This window comes from Erythrolamprus reginae, chromosome 2 (genome assembly GCF_031021105.1).
Source record: "Erythrolamprus reginae isolate rEryReg1 chromosome 2, rEryReg1.hap1, whole genome shotgun sequence".
Classification (NCBI taxonomy): domain Eukaryota; kingdom Metazoa; phylum Chordata; class Lepidosauria; order Squamata; family Dipsadidae; genus Erythrolamprus; species Erythrolamprus reginae.
Genome location: NC_091951.1, coordinates 150234054 through 150256328, shown reverse-complemented (window position 1 = coordinate 150256328; position 22275 = coordinate 150234054). Strand labels below are relative to the sequence as shown.

General features: G+C 36.8%; 1 protein-coding gene across 1 annotated transcript; it reads right to left on the bottom strand.

The window, feature by feature from the left end:
• Positions 1 to 267: 267 nt before the first annotated feature.
• Positions 268 to 21652, bottom strand: SRP68 (signal recognition particle 68). The gene is made up of 16 exons (XM_070739864.1): positions 21450 to 21652; positions 17828 to 17894; positions 16817 to 16930; positions 14946 to 15141; positions 14173 to 14255; positions 13830 to 13939; positions 13171 to 13253; positions 11009 to 11149; positions 8924 to 9022; positions 8641 to 8705; positions 8293 to 8452; positions 7379 to 7473; positions 6094 to 6223; positions 5593 to 5668; positions 4458 to 4510; positions 268 to 2255 (listed from the first exon to the last, which is right to left on the bottom strand). The coding sequence occupies exons 1-16, from the start codon at positions 21604 to 21606 to the stop codon at positions 2028 to 2030; spliced, it is 1857 nt and encodes a 618-aa protein (XP_070595965.1). The 5' UTR covers positions 21607 to 21652; the 3' UTR covers positions 268 to 2027.
• Between the last annotated feature and the right edge of the window lie 623 nt (positions 21653 to 22275).

Here is a 22275-nt window from a genome sequence, read left to right as displayed (position 1 = left end):
ACCCGATTGGGATTATTATCAGGGGATGTCTTATTTTGGGGAAAACATTGTACAATGTGCCAACTAATAATGAGTGCTGTGGGCAGAGATGGTGTCCACATCTTTGTGGTAGCTGTAAACATTTTTATTGTAATGATCAAGTCATATGTTTACTTCTCTGGAAAAATCCACCACTTGCAAAGGTATTATTCAAATGTTCCACTAAGGAAAGTTCAAATGAAAGCAGAGCATGCAGTTGAATTGTTTAAACTGTTTAAAACCTGGCTGTAGCAAGAATATGTCTTTATTGTTTAAAGGTTTATTTTCTGTCTTTCTAGCATACTTTGTGTCACATCTTAACAAATATTTCATAACTAATTTAAGGCAGCAGAGATAAATGGAGTGGAATGTACCAGTTACCCAAAAGTTTGGAGATGGGAGGTAAACAAAAAGAAGTTGGATTGCACCTCTTTAAGAATACAGTTCTTGGATTTAATTCAAAATCAGGACAGGAAGTTTGAAGCAAAATACAATCCACAAAAAAAACCCCTAACAGACATATTGCCAAAAATGATACTTGGCCATAGTTACTTGAGTCAAATCTGTTATTTCTATTTAAGCTTTTAAGAGAACTGATAAATTATCAGTTTATCACACCCCAACTCAATCTCAAATTTAATTACTTGATACAGTAAAAATATTTTTGTTTCCTTTTTTCTGCACAATAGGGTTTTTTATATAAAATTCTACTCGTCCAAAAGACCAGAGGGTCCATTTCACACACATATTTTAAAACAGAAGTGGCACAATTAAGTCCTAAGGAGAATTGTGATAGCTTTTCATACAAGATAAACAGTCCCAATAATTTTGGTACAATTACACCCAATTTGGTTTGGAAATTATAATTCTCTACAGTGTATTAGCATAATGCTCGAGAAACTGTTTTTGTGGAACATTCCTAACTGAATAATCCAATTTTAATACTGTTTTTAACAAAGCCAAGAAGCAGCAGAGCAAAACTGGAACGGAGTATGACAAAAACGTGGTGCTGTATGAACAGTAAAAGATAGCTAAAGGACTAGCTGATCCAAGTAATATTTCAGACTAGCTACATTACATTTAAGACTAATATAGTTGGAAATAGAACACATATTTAAAGATGTATCTAGATAAATATTTTTCTTTGTTTCATTTTGGGAACAGATATCAAGATACTGGAATTCCTACCGCACTTGTAAATGTTCTCACAAAAAGTGCCTGTTAATATCTGACTAAAATCTTTATTGCTTTATGATTTTTCATAAAGAGGACAATTTAAAACCACCATATAATTTTCAGAAAGGATGAAAAGCACAAAATAAGCATCCTTTCCAATTTGCCAATTCAAATAAAGGAAAAAAAATACAAAAGGGTTTTTAATGCAGAAATGGAGAATAACATTCTGAAACTAAGGCTCCTTAGGCTCTAAAAGAGATCCTCTAAGAACTTAATAAGAAGTGGTGCCTTTTTGAAGGAAAGATTATATAAGGATATTTTTAAATCCTGTAGTAGAATCTACTATATGGATTTTAAACATAATCTATCAACTCTGATTTTCAATCCATAGTTAGAAGTTAAAATTAAACTTGGCAGGCAGTACAAGGGTCAATTAAACTGAGTTTTTACAGATTCTGGTTGAGGCAGTTCAATTCTGTAAAAATCTGTGCCTTTGGTTTCCCTCTGCTGTGTCTTGTCCAGACGACTGAGATAGCTTTTTAAAAATTAAATTTGTGGTATTAGCTACCAAAAAGAAATGATCCTTACAAAATGGATACTTGTCCCTGCCTGAGGCACTCGGTGTGAGTGGAATCAGACCTCAGGTGTTTTCTTCTTGAAATAAGGCTGGAGACAGAGCACATTTTTTATGTTCTCAGATTGAAATGTTTCTAATAAATTGGATGGACAGACAGAATACTGGAAAAATATTGAAAACCTCCCATGTGGATTTTAGACTCAAGCAGATAAGGTCTGAACCTGTTGCAGATTTCCCCAATATAAAAGAGCCCTGGTTAACTCCGGAATCCAAAGATGCCTTTGATATATCCTGTAAGACCACTCTTTGCTTTCTGCTCTACTTTATCTTCCAGAGGTGGGAAAGTGACGTGGTTGAGAGCCAAATCAAAAAATAAAGGTTTGCAAGGAATTGGCTGGAATTCTGGAGGGAAATGCACCAGACATGCTTGCTTGCTGACAAGAGAAGGATCCAGGCAGAAAATCTCAAATCGCTCAGAAAGGGGCTTGATAAAGAAAGAAAGATAAACAGGAAGAAAAATTAGTTCATTTGGACAAAGTTTGTTACATAACCTTCTAATTTAAGGTTTCTCAATCTGCCCATTTCCCTAATAAATAAATTTCAACTTTCTCAACTCCACAGCCAGCATGGCTACGGTTGAGAACAGTTCTGAGAATTGAAGTCCACACATCTGGAACTTGCCACGGCTGGAAAACCTAGGTGTAGCCTAATGGCAGAAATATTTAACTTTCTGGATAATGCATTCAAGGCAATGAAGTGGGTACATCCATTATGAATGTATGAATAGTTTCTGAGGAAGCCTCAGAAAATTATCCAAATCTATTATAAATGTAAGTACAGTGATACCTTGTCTTACGAACTTAATTGGTTCCAGGACGAGGTTTGTAAGGTGAAAAGTTTGTAAGACAAAACAATGTTTCCCACAGGAATCAATGGAAAAGCGATTAATGCATGCAAGCCCAAAATTTTGCGCTGGTGGGATTCTCCTGAGGCTCCCCTCCATGGAAAACCCCACCTCCAGATTTTGCGATGCTGCAGGGAAATCCCAGCAGGGGAATCCCACCAGCGCGAAAACGGGTATTTCGGCTGGCAACGGAAGTCCGGAGGACTTCAGCGAAGGAAGCTTCAGTGAAATCGCAGGTGAAAATAGTTCGGAAGAAGAGGCAAAAAAATCTTCAACCCTGGGTTCGTATCTTGAAAAGTTCATATGACGAGGGGTTCGTAAGACGAACTGTATAAGTTTTTAATGAAGTTGAAATATCTGGTTAATGTTAGGATTAAGTAATGCGATGCATTAAATATTACCACATAGCTGTTCTTGTTTAAAGAAACCCAATTATGATTAAGATGATTCCCCAACCTATAACCATTTGTTCAGTGACCATTCCAAGTTGCAAAGGCACTGAATGAATGGTGATTATGACTGGCTCTTGGACTTACAGCCCTCCCAGCAGCCTGGCAGACACATGATTGTGATTTGGATGCTTGGCAACTCTTTTGCACTTATGGGCGCCCCACAATCACATGATTGCCATTTGCAACCTTCCCTACCAGCTTCCCTATAAAGTCAATAGAAAAAATACACAGACAAAAAGAACACTCTTGTGGATCCTAGAGATGTCTCTAATGTTTAGTGGACTAAACATTACTAAATTTCTGGGTATTTTAAAAAATTCTTCATTACACTGGTCCCTCGATCATCGCGAGGGTTCCGTTCCAGGACCCCAAGCGATGATCGATTTTTCGCGAAGTAGCGGTGCGGAAGTAAAAACACCATCTGCGCATGCGCAGATGGTGTTTTTACTTCCACTGCCGCCCGCCCTTCGCCCGCCCACCCCGTTGCTTGCGCCTGGGGTTTCCCCGCGCGCGTGCCGCCCGCCCGCCCACGCTGTTGCTGGGGCCGCTTCCCAGCTGGGGAGCGGAGCTGGGGTGTCCCCAAGCGCGCGCGCACCGCCCGCCCGCCCACGCTGTTGCTGGGGCCGCTTCCCAGCTGGGGAGCGGAGCTGGGGTTTCCCCAAGCGCGCGCGCGTTGCTGGGGCCGCTTCCCAGCTGGGGAGCGGAGCTGGGGTTTCCCCAAGCGCGCGCGCACCGCCCGCCCGCCCACGCTGTTGCTGGGGCCGCTTCCCAGCTGGGGAGCGGAGCTGGGGTGTCCCCGCGCGTGCCGCCCGCCCGCCCACGCCGTTGCTCGCGCTGCCGCTGGGGTCTTACCGGGGCAAGAGGGGGAAGACCCAGGGAAGCCACCCAGCTTCCCAGCTGGGGAACTCCACCATCTACGCATGCGTGGCCATAGAAAAAAAGGCACGCATGCGCAGATGGTGGAGTTTACTTCCGGGTTGAAAACTCGCGAAATAGCCCTTTCGCGATGCTCGAGGACGCGAAACTCGAGGGATCACTGTATTCTAATATTAGCTTTGCAAAAACGGAGCAGCATAATTAAAGAGTCATTCTGTTGGTTTTTTCTGCTGTTCTCCCTGATTGTTCTTGAGCTTTTCCATCAAATCCATTGTTTTGTATGATAATATGTCCAAATAAATAAACAAACCAGAAAACATTCTAAACAAAAAGGGACAATTAAAGATTTTTGACATATTTCTAATATATATAATTCAAATTATATGTTTATAACATAAGAAATTAGGCTCCTTTTGAAACTGTGCTTTAGCTGCATACACAGAAAGTTGCTTACCTTGCCATCTTTGACCTGGGATGGAGATTCTGCCTCATGACTGTCATCAGCATCTGAAAGAATCAGAGAACTATTTGAGGAAAATGCATTAACTATGAATTAAACCAGAACAAGAAGATAAGGCTATGTTTTTAAAATGTGAGCAATGAAATTGTCTATGATTTATGATAATGTAAATGATGCAATGATATCAGTTTTTACCCTGTCCCAAGTCTAACTGTATAGCCATTCCTTAATGTTGCTGTATGTCACTCAGAGTTGCTTCTTGTGAGATAGGCGGACATATAAATTAGATAGATAGATGGATAGACAGACAGACAGACAGATAAAATATATACACTATTATAGAGAAGGGTCAAGGAATGAATGTTTCCAATCTAAGTCTGACACAGGAATGGGTATATCATACACACTTATGTTAAGTTAAGTTCATAGGCTTATGCTAATAGAAGTTAAGTTATAGGAAAAAGGCTACTGGAATCAAATGTGGAAAAAAGACACATATTTGAGCAAACGAATAGATGACATTGATGAAATTTACAAGGAGCAACACATCATAGGAGAGAACAGAAGGTCAACAGACTTTAAAAGGGGGTTGCCTTCAATCTCTACGGTACTTATGACTCTGAAGAATATCAGAAGTTAATTGGTGCAGAATTCTGGTTAGAAGGAGTTGTTTTAAGTGGTGAAAGGATGAACAGAAGTGGGCAGAATATGCAGCAGCAAAGGCAACAGTTGGATCATGAACCAATATCATCTAAAAGAGTCAAAGGGAGAAGGTTTTATCCTCCCAGTGGTCTATAAAGAATCAATATAGCTTGACAGGGGAGTGAATATCAATAAATTGGATTGTGGCAAAGGTGTTTTAAAATCTAATTTATAGGTTTTATTTAAATTGAACCTATATTTCTTCCCTATCAGCTGTTGGGCAGTGGAAAATTGTTACTTTTCTTTCCAGAATTGCTCAGTCAAGCCACTGAAAAAATAAAACTATAGAACCACATGTTAAAAAAAGGAAAGTCCTTTGTAGCCACGCCTGCTTTTCATTCTGAAATGTTGACAAAGCCCGTCTCTTGAAACTTGAAAGCATTTCCCAATGAATACTGTGTATGTGGGAATCTGGAAAGCCACTCACCTAATATGGCAGCTGCTTGCAAGGAGTATTTTTCTGCATTTACTTGAGTAATTAGATCCTGAACATCAGGTAGCTCCTATAGAATTCAGACCAATTGCACAAAGACATATACTTAATAGTTTCACTTTTCCTCCATGTTCATTCCCCCCTTCCCCAAAACTACTAGATTTGCTAATGTTTCTTTCTTTTTCATTGTTAGGAAAATAAAAGGAGTATTAAATACATATACCCTTTTGAGTTGCCAAATACAAATATATGTGTTATAGTAACAACTCTTTTTCTCATTCTTGCGCTCTCTCATACACATAGACACAAGTGAGACAAAAATCCAAATAATTTGATTTTATAGTTTTAAAAATGGGTAATCAGTCATAAATTTGTTTCAATAAATCAATCAGAACTGTACATTAGTTAGCACACTATAATCAATTTAAAGGTGTATGCCCTCCATTACATCACCTTAGAACTCTGTTAATGCATAATTCATAACTTGTTTCCTACCTTTAAGTTGCTTTTTTTAGTCCCAGCTTGAGCCTGAACTTCAGTGGCGTATTTCAGCACTCGGTCATACAAAACAAGAGCTTCGCTCCATTTTTTCACCAGGACATATGACTGTGCAATGAAAAAGCATCTAGGAGGAAACAGAAAACCACACAAAGTAGATTGGTAAACTATAGATCAATTAATTGTTTAAATATCAATTAACCCTTTAAATATCAACTCTCTATGACGGGGTGTCAAACTCATAACTGTGGGCTGGATGCATCACATGCTGGCCACCCCCACCTCTCGGTTTAGCGAAGGGGAAACGTTGATACGTCACGTGATGACATGATTTGACACCCTTGCTCTATGAGCACAATTTTCTTGAAACTATTCACACCCAGTCTTTTCCACTTTACAGCCTCCTCTCTGAACTGCCTTTAGGGGAACTATGTCAGAAAGGGGGAAATAGTTATTTCTACAGAAATAACTGGCACATTTCCTGCAATTCTGAAATCGCTACAGGTAGTCCTCGACTTACGACCACAGTTGAGCCCAACATTTCTGTTATTATGTGAGACGTTTGTTAAGCGAGTTTTGTCCCATTGTTGTGTCCTTTCTTGACTCAATTGCTAAGTGAATCATTGCAGCTGATAAGTTAGTAATCTGGTTTTAAATCAATTTGGCTTCCCCATTGACTTTGCTTGTCGGAAGGTCGCCAAAAGTGATCTCATGACCCGGGAACACAGCAATGGTCATTGAATGAGTCAGTTGCCAAGCATCTGAATTTTGATCACATGACTGTGGAGATGCTGCAAAGGTCATAACTGTGAAAAATGGTCGTAAGTCACTTTTTTCAGTGCCGCTGTAACTCTGAAATGGTCACTAAATGAGTAAGTAGAGGACTTCCTTTACTCTGTTGTCCTGCTATGTCCTCAGTTCTCTATCTTGGATGTATTACAATAGCCAAAGGACTTTTCAAGTCATATAAATCTGGCTTAGAAAAAGAAATCAAAATGAGAAAAGTGGCTCCAAATTCAGAGTATTTCGTACTCGTACGAAATTTATTTTTATGATCTGGAATCTCTGTCTTCCTTATTTATTCTGCACGTATTACAATGACACTTCCATGGCAATGAAAAGTAGGAGAGCCAACCTCTACCACTATCACAAACATTCACAGAATTGCACAAATATCTTTTCCCTTGCTGTATTTACAATTCAGTTACAGTATCCGAGCCAGTGTATGACTGTGATAGTTTAACTGTGACTGAATAAGTAACTTTGTTTCTTTGGGAATTACCTGTAAGCCTTATACACCAAGGTCTTTATTCCTATTTCCTTCAGGTAGCTTTTATCTTCTTCTAAGCCAGGAAGTTGTTGCAATTCTGCCAGATTCTTCAGGGTAATCAAAACGAGACAACAAGAACAAAAAAAAAGGCCTTAAATGTAAATAAACTTCACAACTAACAGTATAAATAAATATTTATCCAATGAAATAAATTTAACAGTGGTAAACTGACAATAATTTCATTTACTTTAATCAGCACTATTTGCTTAACTAACTGATACAACAGTACAGAAATGAGCAGAGCACTGTTTTCAAATAGTGTAATATCTTTACAAGGTAACACTCTTTATCTGCTGTCCAAAAAAATAACCTAGAATTATTAACATTATTTAGGAAGCAACTTTCTTTGTGTGAGTTTTAAAAGTAAATTATAAGTTTATTATATCTAGTGGTCATGAAAATACACTGCTCAAAAAAATAAAGGGACACTTAAACAACACAATATAAGTCCACATAAATCAAACTTCTGTGAAAGCAAACTGTCCACTTAGGAAGCAACATTGATTTGACAGTCAATTTTACATGCTGTTGTGCACATGCAACATTGTACACTGAACAAAGTATTCAATGAGAATATTTCATTCCTTCCGATCTAGGGTGTGTTATTTGAGTGTTCCCTTTATTTTTTTGAGTAGTATATTATTTTGCATGAAGCAGTTTCAGAAAACCTCTTTATTTTCAACACTTCCAACACTTTTAATGGAGAAATAGGTTCTGATCCTACCAATTTGTACTGTCTGACCTGCACTTCTAACTTAATAGCACACCTTTTCCTCCTCTACTTTGCAGTCACCTTGTTAGAGATAAAAGAAAACTGGAACAATAAGCCTCTCCCTTCCACTGCTAAACACTCTTGATATGCTTACCTGTAATATGATGTCATAAAGGCGTATCAAATCCTGAGGTCTAGGAACACGCTTGCCATCTTCCTCGGGCTGCTGCTGACGAAGGAGTGCCTTCTGTAGTGCCTTTGCCATGCTCTCATTGCGCTTGATTGCTGTAGATAGCTTGATGTAAGTCAGGTAACTAGACAGCAGATTATTAAAAACGGCATTATTACTAAAATTCATTTCAGAATCATTTGATTGCATACAAAGCTGCTAATAGATGATGAGCTGGGCGGGCAAGAGAGTGAGGTGACACTCAAGCGGTCCTACTATCTGTCCCTAGTGATTTTAATCTACCAGTCATGCATTTCTAGAAAGGCTCTTTACCTGTGCAGATACTGAATATTAGTGACTTTTCCAGAATCTATTTCCAAAGAGTGATCCCGCTGCTTCTGTAGGAAACAAAACATTAAGTGTAACTTATTTATTTTAGAAAAGAATGTTTGGATGCAAACAAAATGGTGGGATAGCTGCAGCTTACTATAGCTTCACAAAGGATCATGTAGGACCAAGCATCAAATAGATCTTCAAGCAGACTCAGCAATGCGTTTTATTTATATCCTGCCTTTCTAACCAAAGGAAAATCAAATGCACAAATTTGATGGCCCACCTGATCTGGCTTCAGCTCTTCGCGAACAGCTTGTATTGCATCCCGACACTCACTCAGCAAAGATTCAAACAAACGCTCTTTAGTTTCTTCTTCTTCTGCCTAAATAAATTAGCACAGAAAAATATATAATCTTTTCAATACACTGCTATATTTCTCCTGAAATCAAGAAGCTAAACCACTGAGTCTTAGAAACATGTTGTATTATATGCAACATTACTAAAACTTTTATTACTTAGTGATAAACTGTGGAGATTAACTCTATCTTTTTATATTTCTATGATATAATAGAAGGGGCAAAATTGAGCTCTTCAGATTTTCTTTTTAAAAAACACCTTCCACAGTGATTCTATTAATATTTCCTAAATTTAATACAATGTGAACCAATAAACAAACCAACATTTTCTTCTTCATACATGGCATAAAATAGGGCAGGGAGAATATTGGCAAGATACACCAGAATCATATATTATTGGGTAATGAGTTCCATCTCATATTCTCTATCAATAAGCCACACTATGAACTCTATTTTGGTTCAATTCAATTTTATTTTGGAATTTTCTGAAATGAAGTTCCTATTCTAATGCTTAAAACTGTAACTTGATACCATCAGATTGTCAGGAATCTTTGTTGTTGTTGTTGATAACCTATAGTTTTATTTGCCCCCCTTCAGAGTCAACAGCGCTACTTTCTGTGACAGATTAAGGATAGGAAACTGATTGATCTTTGCAGATAGTTTTCCTGTTTAGTAATCTAAGATTGGGGAAAAAACATTCCCAAAGTTAGAATAGCCTTAGGTATTCATTAGCATTTTATAATAAGTAACACTTTTGTCAGATTAAAATTACTTAAAATCAATTGCTTAAAGATTCAAAATTTCAGGACAGATTTTAATTTTTAAAATTGATTGGAAGAACATTGTTTTAATGCATTTTTAAAAATTTCTGAAAGTTTAATTGGATTAATACAATTTAAAAATAAGTCTCTAATTTTCAAAGAACTCAGGGGAAGTTAAGTTTTCTAAAATTCGAATAATCAGAGACAGGTCAAACTAGTTTGGTTGCTCCACCTGTGAGGCCATTTCAACTTCAAAAATGCAAAGGGGAAATGCCCAAATAGTAATGCTGAAACAAAAGGAAATGAGGTGGAGATTTATTATTTTACTTATATAAAAATGAATTTATCTTCCTTTTCTAACACAGTTATTCATCTTCTAAGATATCTTGAGGGGAAAGGTTAGCAAATATTCAGGATTTTGTGGTATATGCTGCTTTATTCATTCCTAAGTCACAGGCAAGGGACTGCACCACAGCACATGAATAAAGATTTTGAAAAAGTTACACTAACAGAAGTGTTAAATAAAAGCATATTACTCAATAATCCGAACTAAGAATACAATGTTCTTGAACAAGATTAAGAGTTTCAACAAGTAATTTAAGCTTCCTACGTCACAAACGGTTACTTTTTTAAACATGGAATTTATACATTTCAATTTTCTGCTTGGAAAAACACCAAAAGCATTATTTGTTCACATGTCCCTGGGTGATGTTCACAATTATTACCATCCCTGTAAACCAGGAGTGAGAGAGACATGGCCTCGTCTTTCCTCATTACAGTATATGGTGGCAAATAGCCAAGCGACAGCTTTGCTCTTACTATTTCTTGCCATGAACCATTACCCCCATTTTTAGACAAAGGTTTAGGTTGCTAATACCACTTTGTTACCCGGAGCGCTCACTGTAATGGATCAATAATCAGCTTCTAAGAGTTTTTTTTAATAAAAACAAGCTAATTACTTATTTTTCATTTTATTGTGCTAAATTGTTCATTTGCACAATGTTCTATTTTGGATTTTTATTTTTAAAAACTGAATTAATTTTCAATGAGTCTATGATGGCAATATAATAAACTGAACTGGCATGATTTCTTGCCCATATTCAGTTACAAATGAATTTAAATACATAAAAATTATATTTAAATTCCTCCTTTGTATAGAAATCGGAATATAATAGTGCAGCTACCAAGTTCACATGACCATAGGACCTTTCTTCAGAGTTAAAATCACCGGATTCAGGAGAGTTTACTTACTTGAGTTATAGCTGCTTCAGTATCTGCCAACCCCAACAGAAAGATTCTCACTTTGTCTATTTTCACAGGCACTGCTCTTCCCCTCCATTCCACCTCACTCATAGTGGCTGCCTGCTTTGCTCGAGTCTGTGTGATTAATGACTAGAAAACAGGGACATTTTGGGTTGGCTCTCTCATGAAAAACATTTATTTATCACAGTACACGTTTCTCACTCTATGCAATAAGTAATATACAATTGTAAGCTATGAAAGTTTAATTTCCAAATTATTGCAATCACAGGTCATGATTATTTTATAGCCAGCTTCACAATGAAGAAAGGAATAACCAGAAAACATGTACTTAAAACTGATTTTACAAAATTTGCAAAATTAAAAAGAAACCTTTGCCTCAGAGATTGAAAGATCAATCAAGGTTGTTGGGAAGCATAAGGCACTGGAGACCCTGTCATATCTTTCAAAGATTTCCAACAGGGGACTTCTTGGCAAATATTTATTTATTTATTTCATTTATTTATTGGATTTGTATGCCGCCCCTCTCTGTAGACTCGGGGCGGCTAACAACAATGATAAAAACAGCATGTAACAATCCAATCCAATATTAAAATAACTAAAAAAAACCTTACTATAAAAACCAAACATACATACAGACATACCATGCGTAAATTGTAAAGGCCTAGGGGGAAAGAATATCTCAGTTTCCCCATGCCTGACGGCAGAGGTGGGTTTTAAGAAGTTTACGAAAGGCGAGGAGGGTGGGGGCAATTCTAATCTCTGAGGGGAGTTGGTTCCAAAGGGCCGGGGTCGCCACAGAGAAGGCTCTTCCCCTGGGTCCCGCCAAACGACATTGTTTAGTTGACGGGACCCGGAGAAGGCCCACTCTGTGGGACCTGACTGGTCGCTGGGATTCGTGCAGCAGAAGGCGGTCCCTGAGATAATCTGGTCCGGTGCCATGAAATATGAACATAACGGATTGTTTGGAGGGCTTACTGAAGTGGAGGAAAAGCTGGAAGATTGATTTGGGTGTCCTCAGATACAGAAAGGCAACTTTGAAAGCATACTGATCTTTCCCTAATATTGTTTAAGATGCATGCTTATAGAGAGCAAGAATCTTTAAGTTTGCAGGGCATACAAAGTATACAATTTATGATAGTAACTACTTGAGGCATAATCTAAGGTCTAATTGTAAAATTGTACATAGAATTTTAAGCATGGTGCCATAATACTTAGCAGAGTGCAAGGTTTTTCTGCAGCTCCAATCGACATTCAAACCTACAATGCATTTCCAGGACAAACATCTAGGGGAGAGTATTACTACCAAGAGTGTGTAAGCCTCACAAATAAATGTATGAAGGCACTGTATGAAGTTGGAAGTTGAATGTATGAAATTATTGGCAAGAAACTGAAGTGGAAAATAACCAATGCATTGTCAACAAAAGTACAAGCTTTAAAATGACAAACTGTTCTGTTAGCAATTGCAATGAGCAGAAAAAATACTAACTCAAATTCTATGTCATGTGAAGACGATATTTAACTTATATAGCACATCGCTTTTTCAATTGCAGCCCAATTATTTCCTGTCTTTTTAAACACAGTGGACATCAATACGACAGTATTTACATGCAAAGACTAAATTTCTGCTGCAATTTATATAATTTGCAAAATGGCAAAATCACCCATTAGTACCCTTTGGGGCAGCACAAAAATGATATTTAAAAATAAATAAATAAATGAATTAATCAGATTAGGGGAGCAAAGGAAATATTTTTTAGAACTACTCACAAGGAAGACCCAACATTATTTTAAAGAGATGGTATTTGATTTACAGAAAAAAGTAGACATTAATTGTATTAATTTCTCATCTTTTCTGTTAATATTCATAGAACCAGAACCTGTGGTCTTATAGGTTTTTTTAAACTGCAATTCTAGTCACCTCCAAATACTGCTGATGTGACAGTGGAAAGTTACATGTTTTGTATATCTACTATCTAGTTAAAATTTAGCTTTAGTGTTTTTAAAATCATTTCAAAGTATTATTTTACAAGATAATTTTGAACTTCAGGTTCTTACACAGTATTTTAAATTTCTTTTTAAAAAAGTGACGTCAGTTAAAAAACCAGGCATAAGTAGCCATTCTTTCCAAAGGAAAAGTGTGAATTAATTACCTCTAGTTTTTCAGCAAGAAGCCCTTCAGTGCCTCCAGTCCTCAGCCTCATTTGCATTAACTCACTAATAGCAGATTGGTCCCCTAAGAAATAAGGGACAGAATTCAATTAGCTTGTCATCCAGCGCAATTTCTTACTTAACAAAAACACACTGCAAAGCTTCATGAAAGCTCACGGCACAGGGGACAGTAGCAACACAACGAACAACATCTATTTTAACCTATTTAAATTGGAAAGAATATGCAAGAAACTAAGGGTATCAGTATGTGTTAGTTTGGTATGACATATAGCTTCTATAAGTCATATGGCTTTGGTATGACATATAGCTTCTATATGTCATACCAAAAATCTCAGAGACACGCCAAGCAGATCCAAATGATGTTTTTTGATACTGTATATCTAAATATTAACATTTTGGTCTACAATATATATTTAAAATATTGGCATGATTATGCAAATCAAAGAATTGCCTTGAAGAGATGGGCAGGCACAGAAATTTAATCAATAAGCAGCAAAAAGACAAAAATGTGAGGAAAGGTTTCTATAAAAGTTATATTTTTCTTTTGCAAGAAGGAAAAGATATTGCTACTTTTTTAGGAATGTATGAGAATAATAATTATCAAATTCTTTCATTATGTTTTTCTTCTTGATTTACTTACCAATATTATAAGCACAGTAACGAATATTTGGAGAGATTTCTTCCACTCGCTGATTATATAATATTGCCTGCTCCTCTGTGAAAGCACTAGCCAGCTTTTCATAAATGGTTCTGAAAAAAAGGAAGGTTAAGAATTGAACAGTCAGTACTTTACAGTATTAAAAAAACAGTTCTTTCTATTTGAGGGGTTACTGTAAAAATACTGAGCTTTTAAACTTCATCACTAGGTTACACAGAAGCAAAATGCATTACATGGATTTTAAAAAGTTCCAAGAGAATAAAAAAGGTATATCCAGAAAAACCTGAATGGGAAAAAAGCTGTTTTTAAAAAAATTGAAACTCACTTGCACTTGTTGAAAGCCTCCATTGCTGCCTTCCATTCTTGATGCTCAAATCGGACCATACCTGTGAGGTAAGCTGTGTATGCCTATAAGAAAAATGAAGATGGATGAGTAGTAGTGCAACTATATGGTAACCTACTAACTTTGGATTTTTACATACCATTACTAAATACCAGGAAATATACCAATATCAAGTACAAATAAGTATACAATTTATTTTCATAAAAATAACTAGGTGTACAATGGAGTTCAAATTGTCAAAAATGAAAATATATGCAGGTTACATGAATTGTTTTTCCATAGTAAATAATAGTGGTGGGATATATTCCTTTTAGTTAGTTTGCTAGAAGAAATAAAATGACTGCTGGGCAAATATTCATATTACTTCATATTACATTAAAAAGGCATGCAAATGTTCCACCCAAATATCCTGACCCTAAAACTGATTATTCTGACTGCAGAAAGGCCTAATGAGTTTCAGGGATAGAGTCTTGTACAACCCAAATGATTAACATTTGAAACATACGTTTTTATAAGGTTGGCTTTTTCTTCCTCTTTTCTTGCATATTAAGTAACACAACAGAAGGTTGGCCCTTCTGAAAATAGTTTATGAGGTGTCCAAACAGACTATCCATAATAAGCTTTTTTCTTTACTTTCTCTGTATTCTTCACTGGAGCTTTTATTATCTACAATTTAGATCCAACTGTCCACTGAGAAAGTAACTCTAGTGCATTTTCTCTGCCTTTATAGAAACATTTTAAAAGCTAGTCCTAACCTGAGCTTCCAGCTTTGTCTTGGCATCCACACGGCTACTTTCACAGAGGTGTTCCAGTTCCTCAGCATGTTTCACTGCTTTGCGTAGGCGAGATAACAAATGAAAACGTTTGCGTGGTTCTGTGTTGGCTTCTTGCTTCAGCTGCATTGCATAACTCCAGGCTCTTTCAGCATCCATAAGAATCAGGAGTAAATATCTATGGCATAAGAGCAATTAAAAATTATTCAAAGGACTTATAATCTTGCGAATTTCAACAGAAATACAAAACAAATGCATCTGTTCCTATACTTCTGCAGACATTGTTGGTAAATCTATAGTAACTGAATTTAAACATGCCTGGGATAAACATATATCCATCCTAAGATAAAATACAGGAAATAGTATAAGGGCGGACTAGATGGACCATGAGGTCTTTTTCTGCCATCAATCTTCTATGTTGCTATGTTTCTGCTCCAATCAGGCATGTTGTCTAAAGCGAATCTCAAAGTCCCTTTCTACCAACCGATTGATTATATTTACATCACACCTTCTCTTCAGAATTCTTGATGAAGGACATTTCCACAAGCCTTCTTTTATCCTTACAATCCTGGGAAGACCAACTCTGCCTTTCCTAATCTATTATCTTGATGAATTTTGACAGTACATTTATATATACATCAAAAACATTCTAGAAGTACAGTATTTCTAATACTGTAGCAAGAGGACATGCATTTTGGACAACAGTGTAGGACTAAGTGTGAAGGCAAAATTTACCAGTCTCAATACTTCATTCTAGCACACTAAGCACAGAAACGTATATGGAATGTTTATTACACAGAAACAAAACAACTTCAAACACATCAAAATGTTTTAAAACACCCACATCATTTCTAAGATTTGCTTCAGAAATGCAAGAGTAGTTTTCTTTGTAAAATAACTATTTTTCTGTATCTGAAAATGTTCAAAGATGCTGGGCATGAACTATAAAGCCCTACATGGCATCGGACCAGAATACCTCCGGGACTGTCTTCTGCCGAATCCCAGCGGCCGATAAGGTCCCAGAGTTGGCCTTCTCCGGGTCCTGTCGACTAAACAATGTCGTCTGGCGGGCCCCAGGGGAAGAGCCTTCTCTGTGGCGGCCCTGGCCCTCTGGAATCAACTCCTCCCAGAGATTAGAACTGCCCCCACCCTCCTTGTCTTTCATAAATTGCTTAAGACCCACCTATATCGCCAGGCATGGGGGAATTGAGACATCTCCCCCAGGCTCATATAGTTTTATGTATGGTATGCTAGTGTTGCATGGTTTTTAAATGTTGGGTTTTTATATTTTTTTCTTTTAAATATTAGATTTGTCACATTGTACATTGTTTTATTATTGTTGTGAGCCGCCCTGAGTCTACGGAGAGGGGCGGCATACAAATCTAATAAATTATTATTATTATTATTATTATTATTATTATTATATCAACGTTTCATATTTTAATAAAATTTTGGAATTTGGTTAACCTCTCCTTTGCTGTCCCCATCTTTTTCTATGAGGACAGAAGAAAGCGAAAGAGACCTGATTCTTATGCCCAACACAAAATGAAAGGCAGGTCCAAGCATAACACAAAGTCTGTGTTCAGAGTTTCTAGGAGGCTAGGCCTTCTGACTTCATCTTGTATTCCAAATTTATTCTTGGAAATTGAGGCTTGTTACAGTTTCTCCAGGCAACAAAAGGCTATACAAATTGTAGAGTTGGATATTAAACGAAAAGGTATGCAAGAAATCTTTCTGTTCATGGAATAGGAGAGGGAACGTGCATCTGCAAGGGAAAGTAGATAAACCAGCATGGCCTATTCTGCTGGGTTAAAAAGTGGATGCTAAATGCAGTCAATAGAACCTTCCAGTACCTGTTGTCAGATAATAGCTCTTCTGTTACTTTTTTTCCTGTGAACTTGTGCCTATTTCCCATCTTGAAGTTAAGAGTTTTTCTGAGCCTCCTTAGTCGACGGGAGCAATAACCTCTTCAAGGGATGAAGAGAAAAGAAATGGTTAATTCTTATTTAGAGTAATATTCACTACTTTCCCTACCCTCACATAAAAAAATATCTTAAGAGAAAACACTGCAGCAATCTATAAAATATGATAAGACAACGCAAATAATAGCAAAACATTTAAAGGAAGTCATTCAGAAAATATACGATCATAGAAGACAGGCACTACACCAAAATAAGTCAACTCATGTATCAATTCTTAAAGTAAAATAGTCAATCATAGAAAAAAATGGACATATTTTAAAGCTAGAATTCTACTCATAGATTGATAGATGAATATCAGTGAAGTGATATCTACAGAAAACCTATCTTCAAAATCATACGGACCACATGTACCAGAGGCACAACTTACATGGTTAATTAGGTTTTTCAGGGAAGTGGTGTATAAGATAAAGCCTGAATTTAAAAAAAAATTTTTTAGTCTACTTGGATACAGTGTTCTAAATTATATACTTTTATCAAAGTATTGTGTACCAGGAAATATGTAGAACATATACAAGGCATGAGTCATACATACATACAAAACTGGTTGATAGTGAGATAAGTGACACAGAAATTTAAAAATAAAATGAAACAAAACACATGGTCAGAACTTTCCTAAAACTGAGCAATAAAACCATTCTTAATTTAAAAATATACCCACATAAGTTATTAAATTCATATGTGACTGGGTCTCAGTGATATTAAAGACAAAACAACATTGGTATCAACTCATTCTACTTTTAATTATAACTCATTCCACTTTTATTTTTTTCTCTAAAATCAGACATATCATTTATAACTATTGAAATAAGCATTTTTATTAATAAAAACAAAGTCATTTCTTGTTCAACTGTTAATTTCTATGATTACGCCTTGCATACCAACCTGTATCTCTGAAAATCACCATGACGTAGGCCATGTTGTTGCTGAGATTCTTTAATAATCTGAAGAACTAAAAGACTTGTTAAGGAAACTTCCAATATAACTTACACAGTTAAATCATAGAAAACATACTGTACCTTTTAGTATTTTTAAAAGTAGAAGTTCAAATATACCAAGTTCATGACTGTTTCTGAGTGTGATTATAATGGAATTCCTGCATTCATATTCTAAGCCTAAACCTTTCTGTTGCCTGTTTGGCTTTGGAATAAAACAGCTACAATTTTACCAACTCTGAGATATGTTATTTAAAACCTAATGCAATTTTAAAATAATATTTACTATTGACCTTGGAAATTAATAAAATTACTGTATTTGCTATTACTAACTAGATTCAGTGGTAAGCTAATATAAATGAATTTCTAATTTTGGCTTAAAAATCACTATCCAAACATAAGCTGTACAATCTGAGGAAGTAAAAAATTTCTAGAATTACAGATTAACATTAAATATTACTGCTGTGTCCACGAATTAAAGATGCACAGTAATTGTCATTAAAATATTCACAAAATTAACGTTTCAAGTTCACATTATTTCTGTGTAGTGTTTCATTTTACAATGATACAAATAACATGGACAGCATGTTATTTGTATCATTCTCTAAAACATGAATAAGTTTTTGAAACTTGTTATCTGTTATATAAATTCCACATTATCATGAAAAATCTATAAACAGAAATATGGTTGCTTACTCAAGAAGTTTCTGACATGGTGCATGCAAAGACCTGATATTCTGCCTCCTATACAAACACACCTATATCTCCCTAGAGGTAAGGAGCCTCGGAGGTGCAGTGGTTAGAGTGCAGTACTGCAGGCTACTTCTGCTGATCAGCAGCTGTTGCCATCAGTTTGGCAGATCGAATCTCAGTAGGCTCAAGATTGATTTAGCCTTCCATCCTTCCAAGGTTGGTAAAATGAGGACCCAGATTGTTGGGGGCAATATGCTGACTCTCTGTAAACTGCTTAGCCTTAGAGAGGGTTGTAAAGCACTGTGAAGCGGTATATGTCTAAGTGCTATTGCTAATTCCACAAAAAGAAACAAACACGAAGCCTAACTTTTCAGTTACGAGTTTAGTTTAAAAAATCCAGTTGCTTTGTTTTACAAACAGCTAACATTGTTTTACAAAGATTTTTACAGTCAGCAGACTAAAGACGGTCTGCATACCTATTACCTATGTATAAGATCCCTAAACTTGGCTAATGAGTTATTCCATGCAATGTTGTGCAAAAAGAAAAAAAAAGAAATGCAGTTTCATGTTGCCACTAAATTAATTGTGACAATGTCTTAGAACTAAGGGAAGCCACTTAAGCTCAAATATGCACTGGACAACACACACACATACACACACACTTATTACCTATGTATAAGATCCCTAAACTTGGCTAGTGGGTTATTCCATGCAATGTTGTGCAAAAAGAAAAAAAAGAAATGCAGTTTCACTAATTAATTGCGACAACGTCTTAGAACTAAGGGAAGCCTCTTAACCCTGCTGTTCTGTTTAAGAAAAGTAACAAATCTTCTGTTCCCGGGTCACCCTGACCCGGACCGAAAACTCTTCATTTGCAGTGCTTATGTTTGGTCTTTTTGAAAGCTTTTTTCACTTGGAAAGTAGTCTGAACATTTCTGCACACAATGATATGAAAATTGAAATGAAAAAAGTAAATCTTATTGGTTTATTTTGCGGATATAATGCACGCCCCCCCCATTTTTGTGAAATTTTTTTCAATTTATGGATAGTTTTGCTTGCAAAATGCATTCTATTTTACTAAAGTTGGTATAGGATTGGTAGCTTGAACATTTCTGAACATAATGATATGAAAATTGAACTTGAAAAATTGATGCATATTGGTTTATTTTGTTGATGAAATGCATGCCCCCCCGTTTTTTTTAAATAGTCTTCACTTTATGGATAGTTTTGCTAGCAAAATACATTCTATTTTACTAAAGTTTGTGTGGGATTGGTAGCTTGAACATTTCTGAACATAATGATATGAAAATTGAACTGGAAAAATTGATGCATATTGGTTTATTTTGCACATAAATGTATGCCTCCCCCCGTGTTCAATTATTTCAATTTATATAAAAATTATGCTGTTAATTTCAAACTTACATACTTTTTTTTAGTAAAATGGATTTGTTTCATAAAATTAGTCCTCTGGCTACAATGTGGTTGATTTTCAAAAGGATATTCCAAATATTTCTAGACAAATATGTATAAACAGTGACAATAATGGCACATAGCAAGGCCGGGGGTGGGGGGTGGCCTTTTTGTGGCAAAAATAAACCAATAAGAACCATTTTTTTCAGTTCATTTATATTTTTCTTATATTCAGAAATGTTCAATTTAGTATATCAAACCTTTTGGGGGGAAATTCCTTAGGGATTTGTAGCCTTAAAAAAATAGAAATTGACACGAAATTAAAAAAGGATGGGGGGGGAGGGGCTTTTTGATCAAAATAAAAATATAAGTCTCAATTTTTCCAGTTCAATTTTCATATCATTATGTTCATAAATGTTCAAACTAGTTTTCCAGTTGAAAAAGTTTTCAAAAAGATCAAATTCAAGTACCTAAAAAAATTATTTTTGGTCCGGTCATATACGAACAGAAACAGACTCGAAGTTATGATTTTTTTTTGCCCAGAAAACAATTAGCCACCACCCCAAAAATATTTTTTGATGATCAGCATTGTTAAATTGAGTAAATGAATGCCTAAGATTTTAAAGAATATTTCGGATTTGGAGGATAAAAAAATAAAAAGTGAAAATGGTTGCAAGCAGCCGAGGGGGGGGGGGAGGCCTTATTTCTGATATTAAAAAACCAATAAGAATCATTTTTTTCAGTTCCTTTATATTTTTCTTATATTCAGAAATGTTCAAGCTACCAATCCCACACCAACTTTAGTAAAATAGAATGCATTTTGCAAGCAAAACTATCCATAAATTGAAAAGAAAATCACAAAAACGGGGGGGCGTGCATTATATCCGCAAAATAAACCAATAAGATTTACTTTTTTCATTTCAATTTTCATATCATTGTGTGCAGAAATGTTCAGACTACTTTCCAAGTGAAAAAAGTTTTCAAATTGACCAAACATAAGCACTTCAAATGAAGAGTTTTCGGTCCGGGTCGTATGTGACCCGAACAGAAGATTTGTAACTTTTTTTGCCCAGCAAAAACTAAGCCCCCCACCCCCCAAAAAAAATTCTCATAGAGAGAACCCCTGAAGTGATGGATAGTCATGAAATTTCAAGTTTCAGATATGCAGGGAAAATTTTTTACAGGGACTCAAACTTGGCTTCGGGTCACATACGACCCGAACAGAACAGCAGGGTTAAGCTCAATATGCACTGTATATGCACACACACACACACACACACACACACACGTTTCCTCGCCAAATAAAGATCGTCAGTACCCAAAATTCGGGAAGATAAACCCGATAGGGATTACTACGCAAAGTTCGGGGATGTCTCAGTGCAGAAGCCGAAGCCTGAGAAGGGCTCGCCCTTCGCCTTAAGTGACACGTCCCCATTAGCGCTCTCCCCTCCAACGCGCCGGTAGGATACTCTCCAGGCCCAGGCTGTCTCCGAGGCCACCGGACTTAGGTTTTTCATTCTCCTTGTTATCCTCTAGGGCAGGCATGGAACTAGCGCCACCGCTACCGACGCTCCCACGGCCACCGGTGCCGCCGCCGCTCCCGGCCACCTGCCGCTCGGCCGCCATCTTCCGCCTGTTCCGCTTGGGACCTGAAGCATCACGGGATAGGAAGTAGAAGGTGCGTTGGAAGCGCCACGCTCACGAGTCGCCACCACTGAGGCTGACGGGACGGTGGAGGACACGCGCATGCGTGTTTGGAAAGCGGCCCCTGGACTAGATGTTGTAATTGGGCTGCGTCGCTCGCTTGCTGGCGCTAAAAGCTTAAATGCAAGGGGAATACAAGTCGGAGATTTAAAGGCAACCCACCAAACGTGTTTGCTAGATGGATATTTTCTGGGGTTGCCGAAGGTGGAGAGATAAGGAGTATCTATGAAATTCAGGACGTTGAAAAGAGCGCTTTTCAATTATATTGTAAAATGCTTTTACAATAAAGTTGGGCTACCTATGGTTTGTTGAACTACTAGCCATGCAGACCAGGATAATAGCAATAGCATTATAGCAATAGCATTTAGACTTATATACCGCTATACTGTATAGTGCTTTTACAGTCCTCTCTAAGCGGTTTACAGAATCAGGATATTGCCCCAAGAATCTGGGTCCTCATTTTACCCACCTCGGAAGGATGGAAGGCTGAGTCAACCTTGAGCCAGTGGTGAGATTTGAACTGCTGAACTATAGCTAGCTGGTGGAGATGGGGATTGGAGTGGGAATTCAAGAAATCAGGGCTGCAATTTT